General features: G+C 43.7%; 1 protein-coding gene across 3 annotated transcripts in view; it reads left to right on the top strand.

The window, feature by feature from the left end:
• The first annotated feature begins 8,736 nt into the window (after window positions 1-8,736).
• ISM1 (isthmin 1) overlaps window positions 8,737-17,350 on the top strand; it is an 80,039-nt gene continuing 71,425 nt past the window's right edge. The window contains exon 1 of one of the 3 annotated variants that reach the window (XM_057702046.1): window positions 8,737-9,669. Coding sequence is in view for 1 of the 3 variants with exons in the window: in XM_057702043.1 (XP_057558026.1) it covers window positions 10,248-10,385 (138 nt within the window). In the remaining 2 variants the exon portion in view is untranslated. Of the gene's footprint in view, window positions 9,670-10,108; window positions 10,386-17,350 lie in introns of those variants that run through there. The other 2 variants (XM_057702043.1, XM_057702045.1) reach the window with 2 other exon arrangements.

Here is a 17,350-nt window from a genome sequence, read left to right as displayed (position 1 = left end):
GAGAGAGAGAGAGGAAGAGAGAGAGAGAGATTGGGGCTAAACTATTAAGAATGAATTGATAATGACCTTTGATTAGAGCAAACAAAAAAATAACTGATTCAAAAGTAGATATATATCTATATATATATAGATATATGTATAACAATCATTGTGCTGTATGCCTGCAACTGACACAAATTGTAAATCAACTATATTTCAATTAAAAAAATCAAACCTGTACCCCTCCCCCCAAAAAACCCCAGTCAACATTACTACATGAAGAAATCTTTATTTTATGCAGTCTTCAAGTAAGCATCTTTATATTCCACAGAATTTTCAAGGTGTTTGACTATGACCGTTAAAGGGCTAAATAAATTTATTTTGAGTAAATAAATAAATGTATAAATAACGGACTCATATAGAAAAGTCACCTTCTAACATGGTCACAAGGGGGCTGGACGAGGTTAACAAACAATTTAAAGCCAAGCGGAGTAGGTTCCCAGGAAATTACATGACCTCTCTGTCCACATGGGAAAAATACAACCCATATAACACACCGACAGATTCTCAACCAAGAACTCTTCCCATTAAATCAAGACCTTTGCATCTTGAGAGAGATTCCCCAACAACCATGCAATCAGGACTGTGGACCCTGTGATGTGACGTACTAAGAACAGCACACCATCGGGGCAGTATTTCTGCTCAAAGTGCAGAATCAGAAATTAATCCTGGAGAAACAAGCACACAAGTATAAACTGAAGGCCGTTCTGCAAAATCAACTGACCTAGACTTTTTAAAATGTTAATGACACAAAAGACCAAAAGGCAGGGTTGGGGGGGGAAGAGATGGGGATTGTTCAAGACAGAAAGAATGAGACGTGATGATTGCAACTAAGTGGAATAAGGAATTCTCACCTCAATCCTGAATGGAAAAAAAATTAGCTATAAAGGCTATTATAGGAACAATTAGAAAATTTTGAATATGGATTTGAATTAGATAATATAATTGCATCAATGGTAAAGGTCCTGAGTATAATTACATTGTGACAATGTAGGAGAATCTCTTTATTCTTAGGAGAATATGCACTGAAATATTTGGGGTAAAGGGTTGTATGTGTGTGACAACCCCCCCCCCAAAAAAAGCAACCATATATTTAGCTTATTTTTCTATTTAGACTTGGCTCCCCTGGGGGGCTCCTATGATCTCCGTTGGGGTCCCTTATGTGTCTGTGATTAGCAGCCAACCAGCTGGGAGGCTCTGCTTCTAGGGCTAGGCTGGTCATTGGCTTCAGTGACTTGCACCCTGTCTCTGTGCCTCCAGCAGGCTAGTCCTGGCTTATTCACATGGCAGAGGCAAAGTTCCAAGACAGATACAGAAAGAGAGAGGAAGCCTTCGAGGCTTCTTGATCCCTGAAGGCAGAACTGACACAGCCTCACTCATGCTGCATTTTCTTAGTCAAGGCCAATCACAAGACCAGCACAGAGTCAAGGGGTGGATGGCTTCACATCATAGTGGGAGAAGCCGAGAAGTCACTTTGTAAAGGGCCTGGATACAGTGAAGGAAAAACTGTGGTCATTTGTGCTACCTATCACAAGGATGGACTGGTGTTCCTTCAATATTTCTGTAGGTTTGAAATTTTTCAAAATAAGAAGTTGGGGAGTGGGACGGAAGACAGCACAAGAAGCCAGATACCAAGAGAATGTCTTGTAAAGTTAAATTTATATTAATTGTCTAAGTCAATTCAAATGTATGATGATGGAAGTCAGAATATCGGTAACACTTGGGTAATAGGCTTCTGGGGTGCTAGTAATATACTGTTGCTTAATCTGAAGAGTAAAAATTCCATGGAGCTATATACACTTGGGATGTGCACTCTTTTCCATATGTATGTCATACTTAATTTTTTAAACTTTACTTTGAAGAGTAGAAAGAGCAATGGCCTTGGAGCTGGGAAACCTGATGCTTCCACCAAGTCTCTCTGCAATATTGAAAATGTCAATTTAATTCTCTGGGCCTCAGTTTCCTCATCCGTAAAAGGAAGCTGGATGAACTCTAGTTGGCCCCTTCCAAACTCTAGACTCTGAGATTCAACTTTGAATAGTTTGCTCTCTTTTTGCCTAGAAATTCTTTGTCAGAAGCTGTTTAAAAAAAAAAAAAAAAAAAAACTTACATGTTATATAATATATAACCTTGTAATTATACAAATTATAATTATATATTTTCTTCTCCAGCTATAACATGTCCCTGAGATTTTATTTTGCTTTCCAGTATTTGCACAGAAATAATTATAACAAAGCAAAAGCAATAAAGGAGTCTCTTTTCAGTACAGATGAGAGCTACAAAAGCCAGCTATTTGCAGAAGAAGTCAGTGGACAGGCAGGACAGCACATTTTTTTTTTTTTTTTTTGCTCTTCAATTTTTTTAGTAGTAGATAAAATGTGTTACCATCTTACATACCACAGATTGGAAAAAATGGCCTGAAAATGACAAATTTTGGAAATAATATGAAGAAATAAGAATTCTTATCCCTGTTGATGGAACTTTAAGTGGTTAGTCCCATTGGGAAAAAAAATTCTATTACTTAGTAAATTTGAACATATGCCTACCTCGTCAGGGAAATGTCCATATCAACATATGTGCACTAGCAGATGTACATAAGAATATTCTTAGCAGCGTTGTTCAAAAAAGTGGAAATAACTCAAAAATCTATGAACAGTTGAATATACAAGAAAATTGTGTTAATAGTAAAGATGAATGGTGTGTACATCAGGATGGAATCATGTTAAAACCCAGCATTGAACGGAAAAGTCAAATACAGAAAAAAGCATACCCCATTATTCCACTTATAACAAGATTAACAGACAAATCTAAACAACATATGTGTTTAGGATTACTAGACCTGTGGTAAAAGGTGAGAGAATGAGAAAGTGGTTATTTTTTGGTGGATCGGTAGGTGATAAAGGGACACGACTGGGAGGATAATAAAGCAGCTTTCTTAGATTGGATTGAGGAATATGGCTTTGTTTTATCACCATAATTTTTAAAAAAGTATGTATTATAGACACTCTTGTGTATGTAGATTTCACAGTAAAAAATTTAAAAAGACGAAAACTATCATGAGATACATATAATGACCCGGAAAAGACGAAAAGATGTGGTTCCTCCGTTTGAGGGGCTCCCAGCCTGGGGCTCGTTTCGGAATCTTTCCTGCTTCATAGACCATTGGGAATTGCGAGGGAGTCTCTTCCTTATTGTTGCTTCCCTTCCACATTCTGTTACTATTCTTTCTGTCTTCTTAAGCTGCATGCTTAACTCATTCATTTTCACCTGATTATCTTTTCTAACGTAAGCATTTCAGGCTACAATTTACTCCCAATTATGCTAGCTATATCCTGCCATTTTAGACAGGTAATATTTTGTTATTATTTGCTTGTATTTTGTAATTTCCAGTGAGGACATCACATTTTAGTAACACCCTGGAGATGCAGTAAAGGACACTGCCACATAAGGAAGATCCTTCATGAACCCTTTCAAACAGCCAACCCCATTTTGCCGCCACTCCTGCCGGTGCCCGGGAAGGACAGCCCTCACCCGGGAATGCAGCCTCTCCACCTCCTAGGTCATACACTCAGGGTCTCTTGGGTCCTTTGTACATTTAGGGGCTCTTGGGACGAAGTGGATCTCTTCAGTCCTCACATGGGGGTGTGTGTGTGTGTGTGTACGTTAGAGCCTAAGGAACTGGAACGGTGCCGGAGGTCCAGGTGTCCCACAAGCCTGGCTGTTGCTTTAGTGGATAAAGCCCCCAGGAGCACCTCTGAGCCTCTGGGGGTGGTGATTTTCTCACTTGTGAGCTCTGTGACCCCTGCACAGTTCAAAGGACTCTGATGGAACAACATTTTGGAGTTTTTGTTTGTTTTTGTTTCCTCGAGGGCTTAGAGTGTATCTCTCCGGTGCCTTACAGCTACTTCTTTCAGCAGTTTTCTCAAAGTTGCATCCGTGGAACAAATATTTATGGCACAGTCACCATGTGACTTCAGAAGTGAATGAGACAGACCAGTTCTCTGCCCTCATGGACACAATATGGAGTCCTTCATCGACTGGACAGAGAGACCTGGAACCACTCACCTTGCCTCCTGTGGATGTGACAATGGAACTTCACAATAGTCCTAGAGGAGGCATTCTTAGCTCCAATTTACAGATGAGGAAACTGAGACTCAGAGAGGTAAAATAACTTGCCTGAGAGGTTATACAGCTAGTAAGTAGAACCCATTCAACCCCATTCAGCTACAAGTCCTCCATATATGGCTCCTGAGATGAGGTGTTGAAGTATGCCCATCTCTTAGAACCAGGACTGGCAAACTAAGTCATGTGGTCTAGCTGGTGTACACAAAGTCTTATTAAAACATAGCCACACCCATTCGTTCACGTATTTTCTTTGACTGCTTTCCCACTGCAACAGCAGAGTTGAGTAGTTGCAACAGAGACCTGACATCCCACAAAGACAAAAATATTTGCTATCTGGCCCTCCAAAGAAAAGATTTGTCACCCCTCCCTCACAGAACATTTTAGTTGGGGCAGTGTAAGCACCTGGAGCAAACCCTTCAATTTTAGTGGCTTAACTCATTTTTTTATAAGTTAAAAAACTGAAAATAGAGTTGCCATATGATCCAACAGTTCAATTCCTGGGCATACATCTGGAGAAAACTTTAATTCGAAAAGATACACACATCCTAATGTTCATAGTAGCACTATTCACAGTAGCCAGGACGTGGAAGCAACCTATATGTCCATCGACAGATGAATGGATAAAGAAGATGTGGTCCATACATACAATGGAATACTTCTCAGCCATGAAAAAAATGAAATAATGCCATTTGCAGCAACACGGATGGACCTAGAGATTATCAGTCTAAGTAAAGTAAGTACTTTAATATGAGACAAATGAATTTATTTACAAAACAGAAACAGACTCACAGACATAGAAAAAACACTTATAGTTACCAAAGGGGGGGGGGTAGTGATAAATTAGGAGTTTGGAATTAGCAGATACAAACTGCTGTATATAAAATAGATAAATAACAAGGTCCTACTATATTCAATATCCTGTAATAAACCATAATGGAAAAGAATAGGAAAAGAATATATATATATATATCTGAATCACTTTGCTGTCCACCAGAAACTAACACAACCTTGGAAATCAACTATACTTCAATTAAAAAAAAAAGTTTATTTCTAATCACACAATAGCCTAGCTAGGGTGTTCTGGGCAAAGTTGAAATGGAGTAAGGGCTCTGTGCCAGGCATCCAGGCTGATCATTGCTCTCAAGTCACCCTGGACAGAAACATCCAGCCAGCAGACAAGGGAAAAAAGAGAGGCTCACACACAGGAGATTTTTATGGGCTAGTTTTGGAAATGGCATCCATCACTTCTATCCACATTCTATTGGCCAGAACTCAGTCACGTGGCTGTATCTAATTGCAGAGGATATTGGGAAATGTAGTCTACTTGTATGTCGAGGAAGAAGAGGAAAAAGGTTTTGGTGAACACCTACCAGCCTCCACCACAATCTCTAAGTGCTAATCATTCTTACACCCAGAAAAATCTCTGGTTTTGATTTCTCAAATCTGATTTATACCTTATACACAGTAATGCATGTGTTTAACATTTTTTTGATTGAGTCCTTATCTTTTTGAGATACATACTGAAATATGTACCAGTGAAATGATATGATGTCATGGATTTGCCTCAAAATAATCTGAGAATAGAAACTGAGAATCCAAATGAGACAAGATTGGTCATGAGTTGTGCTGAAGCTGGGCTATCTATTATATTCTCTTTACTTTTGTATATTATTTTAAATTTTTCCATAATAAAAAGGTTTTTTTTAAGAGAACACTAAAACTACTCTTTGCTGTCTTCCAAAAGTTTTTAGTAAAAAAAAAATGTAGTAAAAACAATAAAATCAGGACCATAATAGGCTACAAGATTCTCTTCAATGATATTTACTTTAGGTGTTCTGGCTTGTTAATTTCTCTTACTTTACCCAACTATTCCAGTCGAATAAGCTCATCTGCTAAAGAAATAGACCAATAATAAAAGATAAAATCTGTGAGAGAATAGTACCACCAAGACAGAAGAATTAATATTCATAGGTCAGCTACTTATAGTAGGAACAGTCTAAGGAGAGTTAATTTATTAAGTAGGGGCTGTATAAAAACCACATTTGTTACACTCATTAAACAAACACGGATTGAGCACCTATTCCATGCAAGGCACTGTGCTCAGCTCTAGAAATATCATGAGGAGGAGGCAGCTGTCCCTGTCTTGAGGATAGTACTTGTCAGGACAGGCTGAACTAGCTGTGTAGCAAACATCCCCAAATCACAGTGGCCTTGAACAACAAAGTGTATTTCTCACTGTGCAAGGTTAAATGCAGGCTTTCCGGGTGCAATAGCTCTCTTTTGAGCAGTAACTCAGAGACTTGGGCTCCTTCCACCTCAGAGTCCTTTGCCATGTAGAAAGCAAAGAGAGAGTGTGATAGATGACCACTTATGGCCAGACCCGAAAGTGACAGAGCTCTCCGCAGTCCCACCTAGACCCAGTGTTGCTGGAATATGTTCTCTAGCTGTGAACACAGGAAGAAAAAAAACTGGATATGGGGTAAGGGGGGATGTGCTCTGGAATGTTCTACCACAAAGGTGATCCAGGTCTGGTGAAAAGGCAGACATGCAAACAGACTCTTTTCTTTTCTTTTCTTCTTTTTTATAAATTTATTTGTTTATTTATTTATTGGCTGCGTTGGGTCTTTGTTGCTGCACGTGGGCTTTCTCTAGTTGCAGAGAGTGGGGGCTACTCCTCACTGGCTTCTCATTGTGGTGGCTTCTCTTGTTGCAGAGCATGGGCTCTAGATGCATGGGCTTCAGTAGTTGTGGCACATGGGCTCAATAGTTGTGGCTCATGGGCTCTAGAGCTCAGGCTCAGTAGTTGTGGCACACAGGCTTAGTTGCTCCCTGGCAGGTGGGATCTTTCCAGAGCAGGGATCGAACCCGTGTACCCTGCAGTAGCAGATGGATTCTTAACCACTGCACCACCAGGGAAGCCCAACAGACACTTTCTACTAGGACATAGTAAGATCAATAACAAAGATACAAATGAGGTGCTGTGGGAACCCTGAAGGAGGTAGATTTTAAAAACTTTCATCAGCCATTGATATGATTTCCAAAATGTGCTGGAAACAATTTGTTTGTGCTATTAAATTTGTAGTTCTTTTTCACAAAATTTGCAATCCAGTTTTCCCTAATTCCTCAAAAACAGAGCACTGCTGGTTGCCTTGTTTGGCAAGGGTAGTCACAGAGCGTGGAGGTTTATCAATAGTAGAACATAAACTCACCTGGAATTTGGATCTCACAGCATGAAAGAATTTTAATAGGATTCATTCATACATTTGTTCAACATTTTATAAAGACTTCTGTCCCCAAAATTCAATTTACAATTTTTACAACGTTTTACGAAGACTTTGATCTCCAACTCTCCTTTTACAAATTTACAAGAATTTACACTCACTACAAGGATTTCTTTCCAACTTTTTTTAAAAGTTATTTTTCCTTGGGATCCAAAAATGTTAATTTTAGATGAGAGGAGAGGCCATTGAGGCTCACATGTGGGGACTCTGTGTGATGGAAATGCAGGATACAGCAGCAGCGCCCAGATTCTAATTTAGACCAGCCTGCCTCAGGCAATAGGAAAGTCATTTGTCCCCGTGTGCCCACATCACAATCTGCCACAACTGGGGGTTAGAGCCAGCATTAAACTCTCTCTGGACACAGGATTCTAGTTTGCCATCTTAATTTATATATTCCATCCATGTGCTGATTATCCTGCACTCCCCCACCCTTTTCTAAGTGATTTTAATTAGAAAACACGCAGGAGGAACCTTGTGGGATCTCAAAGCCGCTGGGATATCCGCTTTGATCTCCCATCTGAACCAGGGACCGTGTATTGTTTCAAATTCTTCCCCAGCGCTGCAGTCGACAATTATTGGCATTTTAGAGCCTGGGGATTGCAATAAGATGCCTGACAGGACAGACTGCCTAAACATTTAAAGCACTCACTCCCTCCAAACATTTCCCCTTTCCCGACACCCTCCCCCCCCCCCCACACACAATTACTGAAAAAGAAAGAAATCGAAGGCTTTAAAAAGCTGTCAATTTATTAATAAGATGCTAGGGTTGGTTGGGATTTTAAAGATGCTCACGAAGCATCTCCAGAGCGGCAACTAGCCCTTCTTGCCCAGACACAAATAAAACCAACCAGCATACTATACCTTAACCACCGCCACTGTGACCCGAGGAATGATGAAAGTGTATTTTTGTCTTAATGTGGATCTGACTTGGCTGAGGTGACTGGCATAAAGACGTGCACTCGGAAGGTATTTGATTTAAGAATCTTACTTCAGTTTATAGGGATGGGGGGGAGAAGGGGGCATGCCGCAGAGAAAGATTTGTTTATTTATTTAATCTCAGTCCCCAAGGGAGAATGGAGAGGATGCATTCCGGGGACACTGGAATCCAGAATGCGAGATGGGTTTGGAAATTTGCGAAATTTGTGAACGCCTAGGCTGAAGGCTGGGCTCGCGGGGAGAGAAGGACTGGGCGGGCACAGGGGAGGAGGGAAGGAGGAAACCGAGCTGGAGGAGGAGGAAGAGCAGTATAAAAGGCCCCAGCCAGACCGAGCGCCCGCCACTCCGAGCTACTTGGAGAAGGCGGGAGCCAGAGAAGGACGCGCGGTGCCGCTGCGGTGACCTGAGCCCTGCACCGGACCAGCCGAGGCGAGGACCCCTTGCCCTCTGCTCGACCTCGAGCCCTTCCACTCGCCGGCTGCCCCCTGCAAGGCATGAGCCGCGCGCAGGAGCCCGAGGCTTCAGTGCGGTCATGAGGCGCTGGCCGGGGAGCGGCGGCTGTGCGACGGCAGCCCCCACGTCCCCTCCGGGCGCGGCGCCTCCGGGATGAGCCCCCCGACCCGCGACTGCCTGAGCTGAGATTTACCCCCAGTGCCCCACCTCCGTTCCGCGCGCCTGGGCCGCGGGCACCCGGCCCTTGCAGCTTCCCGCCGAGACACCTGCGCGCTGGACCAGACGGACGCCCAGCGAATCGGACTCGCCTCCCTTCCCAGGCTCAACCCCGCGGCGCGGGCGCCTGAGCAGCGGTGCTCCAAGAGCGGGCGGCCCACCGTCCGGGAGCGAGTGTTGAGACCTTTCTGGAACGACACTTTATCTTCCCCCTCATACATACGAACGCCAGCTTCAGGGAAGGGCGCACTGTCGCAGACAGACACCTGGCTGGTCCGGCACCCTCTCCGTTCTCCATCACCACAACTCCCAACTCCACTTTGTCAATAAAGGTTTCTAAACTCGCCCAGGCACCCGCACCCACTCACAGCCCCGAGACTCAGTGCGCACAGGGCTCTGCCCTCGCCGCCCACAGCGACCTCGGCAGCGGTGGCGCGCACTTGGCACAGCCCGGCCGGCGGACGCGGACTCCGGAGGGGCGCGCAGGTCACCTCCAAACAGTGACAGCCCCCGTGTACCGGGGCCCCCATCTGCAGCCGGCTCACCCTAGGACTCAGCGGCGGGGCGGCACGGCCCGCGGCCCGAAGGAGCGCAGGGAGGAGGGGAGGTGGCTCGTCGGGTGAGTGGCTCCGGGCGGCAAGGGAGGGGGAGCCCAGCGTGGAGGTAACTCTGGGCCGCCACTGAAGCCCTCCTCCTCCTTCTCCTCCTCCTTCTCCTCCTCCTCCTCCTCCCCGCGCTCCTCTGGCGGCCGCTCCCGCTCCAGCTGCGGCGCCGCGGCCACATCTGGGGCGCCCATGTGCGCTCGGGGGCTCGGCTGCCCCCGCCCCGCCGCCGCCCCCGCTGCCCCCTGCCCGCAGGGTGGTCCCCGGCCCGGCCCGGGCTCCGGGCGGCCCGCCGTCCCCGCCGCCGCCGCCGCCGGGGAGCGCCGGGGTTTGCTCTGCAGCCGGCTTGGACGCCCCCGGCCCCGCCGTGGCTCCGCCGTGGTGCGGCGGCGGCGGCGGCGGCGGCGGCGGCTCCTGCTCCCCCGGCCCGGCGCGCCCCGCCGCGCCCAGCGCCAGCCCCGCGGGCTCGGGGAGCGGGGCCCCGGCGGGGGCCGAGGCAGGAGCCGCGCTGCCGGGCTCGCGGGCTCCGACTCCTCCTCCCCCGGCGCCGCCGCCGCCCGCCGCGCGGGGTCCTAAAGCCGCGCGCCTCCGGAGGATGGTGCGCCTGGCGGCCGAGCTGCTGCTGCTGCTGGGGCTGCTGCTGCTCACGCTGCACATCACCGTGCTGCGCGGCTCGGGAGCCGCCGACGGGCCGGACGCGGCCGCGGCCAACGCCAGCCGGACGCAGCTGCAGGTGAGTGCGCCGCCGGCGAGGGGCGCGCGCGGCCGCGGGCACCCGGGTGGCGGGGCGCTGACCTAGCACCTGACCCAGGCGAGGAGGCGGGTCCCCGCCGCACCCAAGGGCATCTGGTTTGGCCCCACTTTTGCCGGGGCCACCGGTCTGCAGCTGTGGCCGAGCGGGGTGCGTCCCTGGAGGCTGCACTGCTTTCGAGGTCTGGCAGGCGCGCTCCTCCAGGTCTATCACCAGGTACCTGAGGGTGTGAGCGTGGTGCGCGGAGGAAGCGTGGAGTATGTGTGTGTTTTCTCTGGGGTGTTGCCAGTCTGGTTGCCCTTGAAAGGCTGAGTAATGTTACTCTGGGAGGAGGGGGAGCGGAAGGAGACTTTGACTAGAATAAACCCCCAAACTGGGCTTGGAAGGAAGAACCCCGGTGAATCTGCCCTTCCCCGCAGAAAGCAATGCCAAAGGTCAGGAGATAATTTCCCGAAGAGAATGGCCAGACGTCCCCTGTTCGCCCACGTGGTCCCCATGCCCCCCTTGTACCTCCCCAGCCGGGCGGAGCGCGCGGAGTCAGGCCACCATCGGGTGGACTTTGGCCCGGCGTTACCTGGGGCTTTTTAAACTTGGAGCAAAGACTTCTTCCAGTGTTCTGCCCCTGTTGAAGGTAGCCTTAGGAATGGAATTCTGATGATCTGTGCAGCTCCAAGGCAGGGGAGGGGGTCATAGCTGGGGAGGGGGTAGAGGGAGTCAGACACAAGATGAATTCTCTGGTTTCCAAATAAAGGGTTGTCCAGGTAGGGATTTCCTGCATCTGTCTTGGAAAGAAGCGCCTTTCCTTGGGTCTGTCAGAGGTGTGACAACTGTCAACTTGGGGCATGGGTAGCAGTCAACAGGGATTTTCCCAGGAAGCCACGGGAATCCACTCCTAAAATCTCCTCAAACCAGCCCCTCTAAAACTCTTTACTCTGCAATGTCCAGATAAGTATTATTAGTTGTTCCCAGGGGGCTTTAAGATCATTGCTCCTGTTAATTCATTTCTCACATCTTTATGTAATTTGTTGCCTAAAAAAACCCTGCTGTTGTAGAGAGAAGAATTCACTTAAGTACTTCCATAGTGCTTACCATGTGCTAGTTTTAAGTGCTTTACAAAACTTAACTGACTGAATGATGTACTATGCTGTTAATATCCACCCCCAATGATGCAAAAACTGAGGTACAGAGGTTAAGAAACTTGCAAGGTTTACACATTCCAAACTCTTGATTAGTTACACCACGTTTTCTCTCTGCCGGGATGTTATAGACTAAAGCAAGATGATCCTTACAAATGCAAAACCAGGAATGAAAAAAGTATGTAACCCAGAGCCTAAAGTTCTTTTAAATTGGGGACATTTCTGAAAATGCCCTAACTTTGTGAAGTCCGCTTCTCTTCTCTTGTGGGCAAACAGGTACAGTGACAGTCTGAACCGATTCCTTTGGGGAAACTGAAGACACCCCCATTCTATAGACGTTGGTACACCCACCCACTCTAACACTATAGGAGCAATTCCTAATATCTTCAAGACTTCTGGAAGTCATATTTTATACATGATGCTTTCTTTCCTCGTGGACTCATGAAAAGCTGTAAAAATGATGTTCTATGAAAAAGTAAATTTGGCAGATTTCTTTATGAGGTGTTTGCTATCATTAGAATAACCTAGGCTTGGCCTTTTCCGTTTGACTGGTAAGGTGATGAGAGAAGCAGCTGGTGGAAGTGGCAACTGCAGAGGGGAAGTAGATTAAATGCTCTAAAGAGCCTGTGGCTGAAGAACTGTCCCAAGAGGGCAGAAGAAATGGGCGGTTTAGAAAGAGTAATGCTCTGAGGAGTATCTTGGGTCCCAAGTAGCTGCTAATCCCTCAACTTTCAGCTTATCTTGTAATCGTGTTTGGTTATTCTGTCCACTCAATGCCCTTATTCAGGCAGAATGATGAGTTCAACAGTTTCGTTCATAATTTTACTCTCTTTTGTAATTTGTTATTATAAAAGTTTTATATTCTTCCTGACTCAAGTTATTCCTTTGGCCCGCTGGCTCTCCAAAGGTATTACGATTCAAATGGAGAGAATACATTCCTTCAAGTGAGGAGGTCTGCAAAAGACATTTATTAGTCTGTCGTTTTCAGGGCCCAGGATGTGAATTAGCTGGTAGCAGGTGTATTTGAAAACAAAACTGTGGGCGCTACATTCTTTCTGTTTGCTGGTCATGTTTAACCTATCTTAACTAACCACATTTTAAACAAGTTTGTTGGCTCTTGGATATCTTAAGCTGCTAAAATCATTCTTTGTAACCAAAAAGTTCATCAACCCTTATATTACATTATATGTGTTATCTCTGCTTAAAATATTCTAAAATGTGAGGTTGGAGTCAGAAATACACAATGGTAGCTTTATTTACCCGAATTGTAGTGTATTTGGGAACATTTAAAAGAGACGCCCCTTTATTTGAGATCGGGCATATCAAGGGCACCCAATAAAATAGTAGTGAGAATAACAATAGTAGCTAAGATTTGTCAAGTGCCTTCTATGTGTCAGGCACTGTTCTTAGCACTTTTCATGTATTTTCTTTTTAAATCTTCACAAAAATCTCATGAATTAGGCGTTATTATTATCCCTGTTTCAAATGAAAAAACTGAGGTTGGGTAACTTGCCCAAAGTTACAGAGCCAGAAGCTGCTTAATTTGTTGTTTGTAAGTGTAGAAATCTTTGAAGAATATTTGTATTCCAAGTTCTTGATGAAGTCATCCTGTTGGCTACAAAAGAGAGAAAGGCTTTTAACAGTTTATATTTTCAAACACATCTTGACAGTCTTATTGGGTCAAATATGAACATCTATCTATCTAAATTATATATACATACATAAACACACATATAAACATGATCTAACATGATTTTTTTTTGGTAGTTTCAACATAGTAGGAGATAGGTTTTTTGACTCTGTAGGTGACTGTCTCTGTACTGTTAGGTATGCTGTTATGAGGTGGTAGTAAAATGCTTTGAAGACAGTATTTCTATTGGTTATGTGGCTCATAATAATAATAAATAATGATGTTAGTCTTTGTACTATTTTCAGTATTTTAAACTTTCTAGTAAGAAATTTTACAGTGGTCTACAACAGCTGTATAAAAATGCACCGAAAAGTCAACTTTTTTCACTTTTGAATGAAATCTTATCTGCTCTTGTCTCATGTTGATCAGAACTCAGATTAGTTCCTTCATATGTCTTTAATGGATAATACTAAGAAAATAATTATGTATAATAAAAAACAGTCTGGAAGACAGAATATCCCACAATATAGAACTGCTGGCAATGATAAGAATAATGATAATGATACTAATAGTATCTCTTTTACTTGAAACTCAAATGAGTGTCTCTCTGCTAAATCAGTCAGATTCAGAATCACGAGTGTCTACAGATTTTACATTGTAAAGCTAGAACTCATTAAAACAGTGAGATTTAAGGAAGTGTTAGAAATCATCAAATTGATCATTTTTACAGTAACATTAAAGCAAACCAAACTCTGAAATGTAACTAAATGTCTTTGTTCTCTCATTCCTAACTACCATCTTTATCGGTATATTCCTCCTTCATCCCTCTACTTGCCTTCAATAAAACTGCTTAGCATCTTGTACTCATTGCTTTAGATTCAAGAGTTGATCTGAGCTGTTAATAGCAGTAAAAGCAAAAGCAACATTTATTTGTACTTAATGCTATTGTTTCCTTACAATGACCCTATGAGATAGGTAGTATTTTTATAGCTATTTCACAGATGAGGAAATTGAGGGCTGAAGAGGTTTGAGTAACTTGCCCAAGGCCTTACAGCCATGGTGGGCGGGGCCAAGACTCAGACCCAGGCAGCCTGGAGTTCTTGCTCCAATTCAACAAGTCTCCTCCAGCTCTGATTCAAGTCAACAGCCACTGTGTTTCTCGTTTCATGACTTGCCTTGCCCATTTTCCAGGCAGGCTGTTTGCTCTTATCTCAGGAATTCTTTATAAATTGTGAATAACTGCCCCACTTAGCTATTGCTATATAACAAACCATCCCAAAACAGTGGCTTAAAACAACCATACTTTGTTTGCTCATGAGCTTATGTGTCAGCAGTTTTCTCTGGGCTCAGCTCGGTGGTTCTTCTGCTGAACTTGCCCAGGATTATTCATGTGGCTATAGCCTTCTGTTGGCTTGACGTGGGCTAGATGGCCTAAGAGGACCTCACTCATATGTTTGCTGGTTGGTGCTGGCTGTCACCTGTGCCCTCTCTTCGTCCTCAAGGAAGTTATCCCACATGTCTTTACATGGTGGACTCAGCACTGAGAGAGTAAAAGCAGAAATTGCAAAGTCTCTTGATGAACTTGTACAACTTCAGCCACATTCTATTGGCCAAACAAATCACTGGGTCAGCTCAGATCCTAGGGGACCAGAAACAACATTGCAAAGGAACATGTGCTCAGGGATGGGAGGAGTCATTATGGCTGTCTTTGCAAAATACCTACCATATGGACCTTTTAGCTCATAGACTTTGCAAATGTTGAACCAATCTCACACTCATCTTTTTTTTTTTAATAAATTTATTTATTTATTGGCTGCATTGGGTCTTTGTTGCTTCATGGGCTTTCTCTAGTTGCAGCAAGTGGGGCTACTCTTCTTTGTGGTGTGCAGGCTTCTCATTGCGGTGACTTCTCTTGCTGTGGAGCACAGGCTCTAGGAGCATGGGCTTCAGTAGTTGTGGCACATGGGCTCAGTAGTTGTGGCACATGGGCTTAGTTGCTCCGCGGCATGTGGGATCTTCCTGGACCAGGGATTGAACCCGTGTCCCCTGCATTGGCAGGTGGACTCAATCACCAGGAAAGTCCCAACACTCTTCTTATTTTTTTCTTTTTTATTTATTTATTTTATTGGTTGTGTTGGGTCTTTTTTTTTTTTGCTGTGCGTGGGCTTTCTTTAGCTGTGGTAAGTGGGGGCTAGTCCTCGCCATGGTGCATGGGCTCCTTACGGCCGTGGCTTCTCTTGTTGCAGAGCACAGGCTCTAGGTGCTTGGGCCTCAGCAGCCGCAGCACATGGGCTCAACAGTTGTGGCTCACGGGCTCCAAAGCGCAGGCTCAACAGCTGTGGCGCACAGGCCCAGTTGCTCCGCGGCATGTGGGATCTTCCTGGAGCAGGGATCGAACCCGTGTCCCCTGCACTGGCAGGCGGACTCTCAACCACTGTGCCACCCAGGAAGCCCCCAACACTCTTCTTTTAGCATGGTTTATGCTGCTTTTGGCCATGCAGAAACTTTATGTTCTAAATGTAATCAATTCTGGATCATTTCTCTTATGACTTTTGGTTTTCTTGCCTTACTCAAGAAAGGGTTCCTCAAATAAAAATTGTCAAAATCTTTAAATATATTTTGTTCTAACAGTTTTGTAGTGGTGGTGTTGTTGTTTAGAACTACAGTCTACTTTGAAGTCATTTGTGGGTTTAAGGTTTAAGATAAAGATATAACTTTGGCTTTTGTCCAAATGAATAGCCACTTGTCCTATCATATTTGTTAAATATTCTATTCTATATTCGTTGATACAAAATACCACTTTTATCACATACTAAAATTTTCACATATACATACGTCTGTTTCTTGACCTTCATTTTTCCATTCTGTTTTATTTCACATAGCTTCATAGTATGTTTTAATAGGACAAATGTCCTTGTATTAAACTTTTTTCTTTAGAAATTCTTATCAAATGTCTATTTTCAAACAGGCTTTAGAGTTATTTTGTGTAAAAATTCATTGAACTTTTAATGGAGATTGTTATATATATTTGGGGGGAGGTAAATTGAGGAGCATTGAGAAATAATATTAAATCCTTTCATTCAGGGCATGGTTTAGGTATCTCTGTTTCTTGAGTAAAGCTTTATAGTTTTCTTCATCTTTCTTTTCATCTTTCTATTGACAAGCTATTTTCAAGTTTGATTGCTACTGTGAATTTTTCGTTTTATTCTCTGTTATATTCTCCAGTTTGTTAGTTTTGGAACCTAGGAAAGCTATACTTAGCAATATATGCTTACAGTTTTCTTGGTGTGTGCATGAGAGCTAGTAATACCCATCTCAGTAGTGATACGATTATAGTTTCATGGCATGAGTTAAAAACCCTTTTTTTGGTTCACTTTAACACTTTAAATAATAAGAATTGTCTGTTTCTTATAAGATTGTTAGAATTCACTCATGTTAGCCCTCTTGGGCTTGGTACTTCTTTGACTGAGATCACTGATTAATGTTCCATGTTATTCCATGGTCAATAGCCTATTCAGATACTATAACTTCTCTCTAGTCATTTTTGATCACTTATATTTTCTCAAAAGATTATATATTTTACTGCATTTTTACTTTATAAGTATAAAGTTTGTACATAATACAAATGTATTTTGCCAATATTTCATGACTGCATATTCTTTATGATGTATGGCCTTAAATCTGTTTATAAGACCTATTAGATCAAGATGGTTAATTATATTGTGAAAACTTTCATCTTGATTTATTTATTGTTTATTCAATCTGATCATTCCTCAGATAATTTAATTGCATTCTTACCCTAACATTGTGGATTTGTCTGTTCTTATTATCCCATTAATTTTTGCTTTACTTGTTTAGAATCCATGGTGTTGGGCCATAAAAAGTCTTTTTTTGGTGGGGTTTTTTGTGTGTGTGTTTTGTTTTGTTGTGTTGTGTTGTGTTGTGTTTTTTGGCCAAACTGAATGATTTGTGGGATATTAGTTCCCTGACCAGCCCAGGGATTGAACCCCTGCCCTCTTCAGTGACACATGGAGTCCTAACCACTGGACCGCCAGGGAATTCCTTGGTGGTTATATATATATATATTTTTAATATATTTATTTATTTAATTTATTTATTGGCTGTGCTGGGTCTTTGTTGCTGCACATGGGCTTTTTCTATTTGCTGAGAGTGGGGGCTAC

Source organism: Hippopotamus amphibius, chromosome 12, assembly GCF_030028045.1.
Source record: "Hippopotamus amphibius kiboko isolate mHipAmp2 chromosome 12, mHipAmp2.hap2, whole genome shotgun sequence".
NCBI classification, from domain to species: Eukaryota; Metazoa; Chordata; class Mammalia; order Artiodactyla; family Hippopotamidae; genus Hippopotamus; species Hippopotamus amphibius.
Note: the sequence above shows the minus strand (reverse complement) of the source record. Positions and strands in the feature narration are given on the sequence as shown.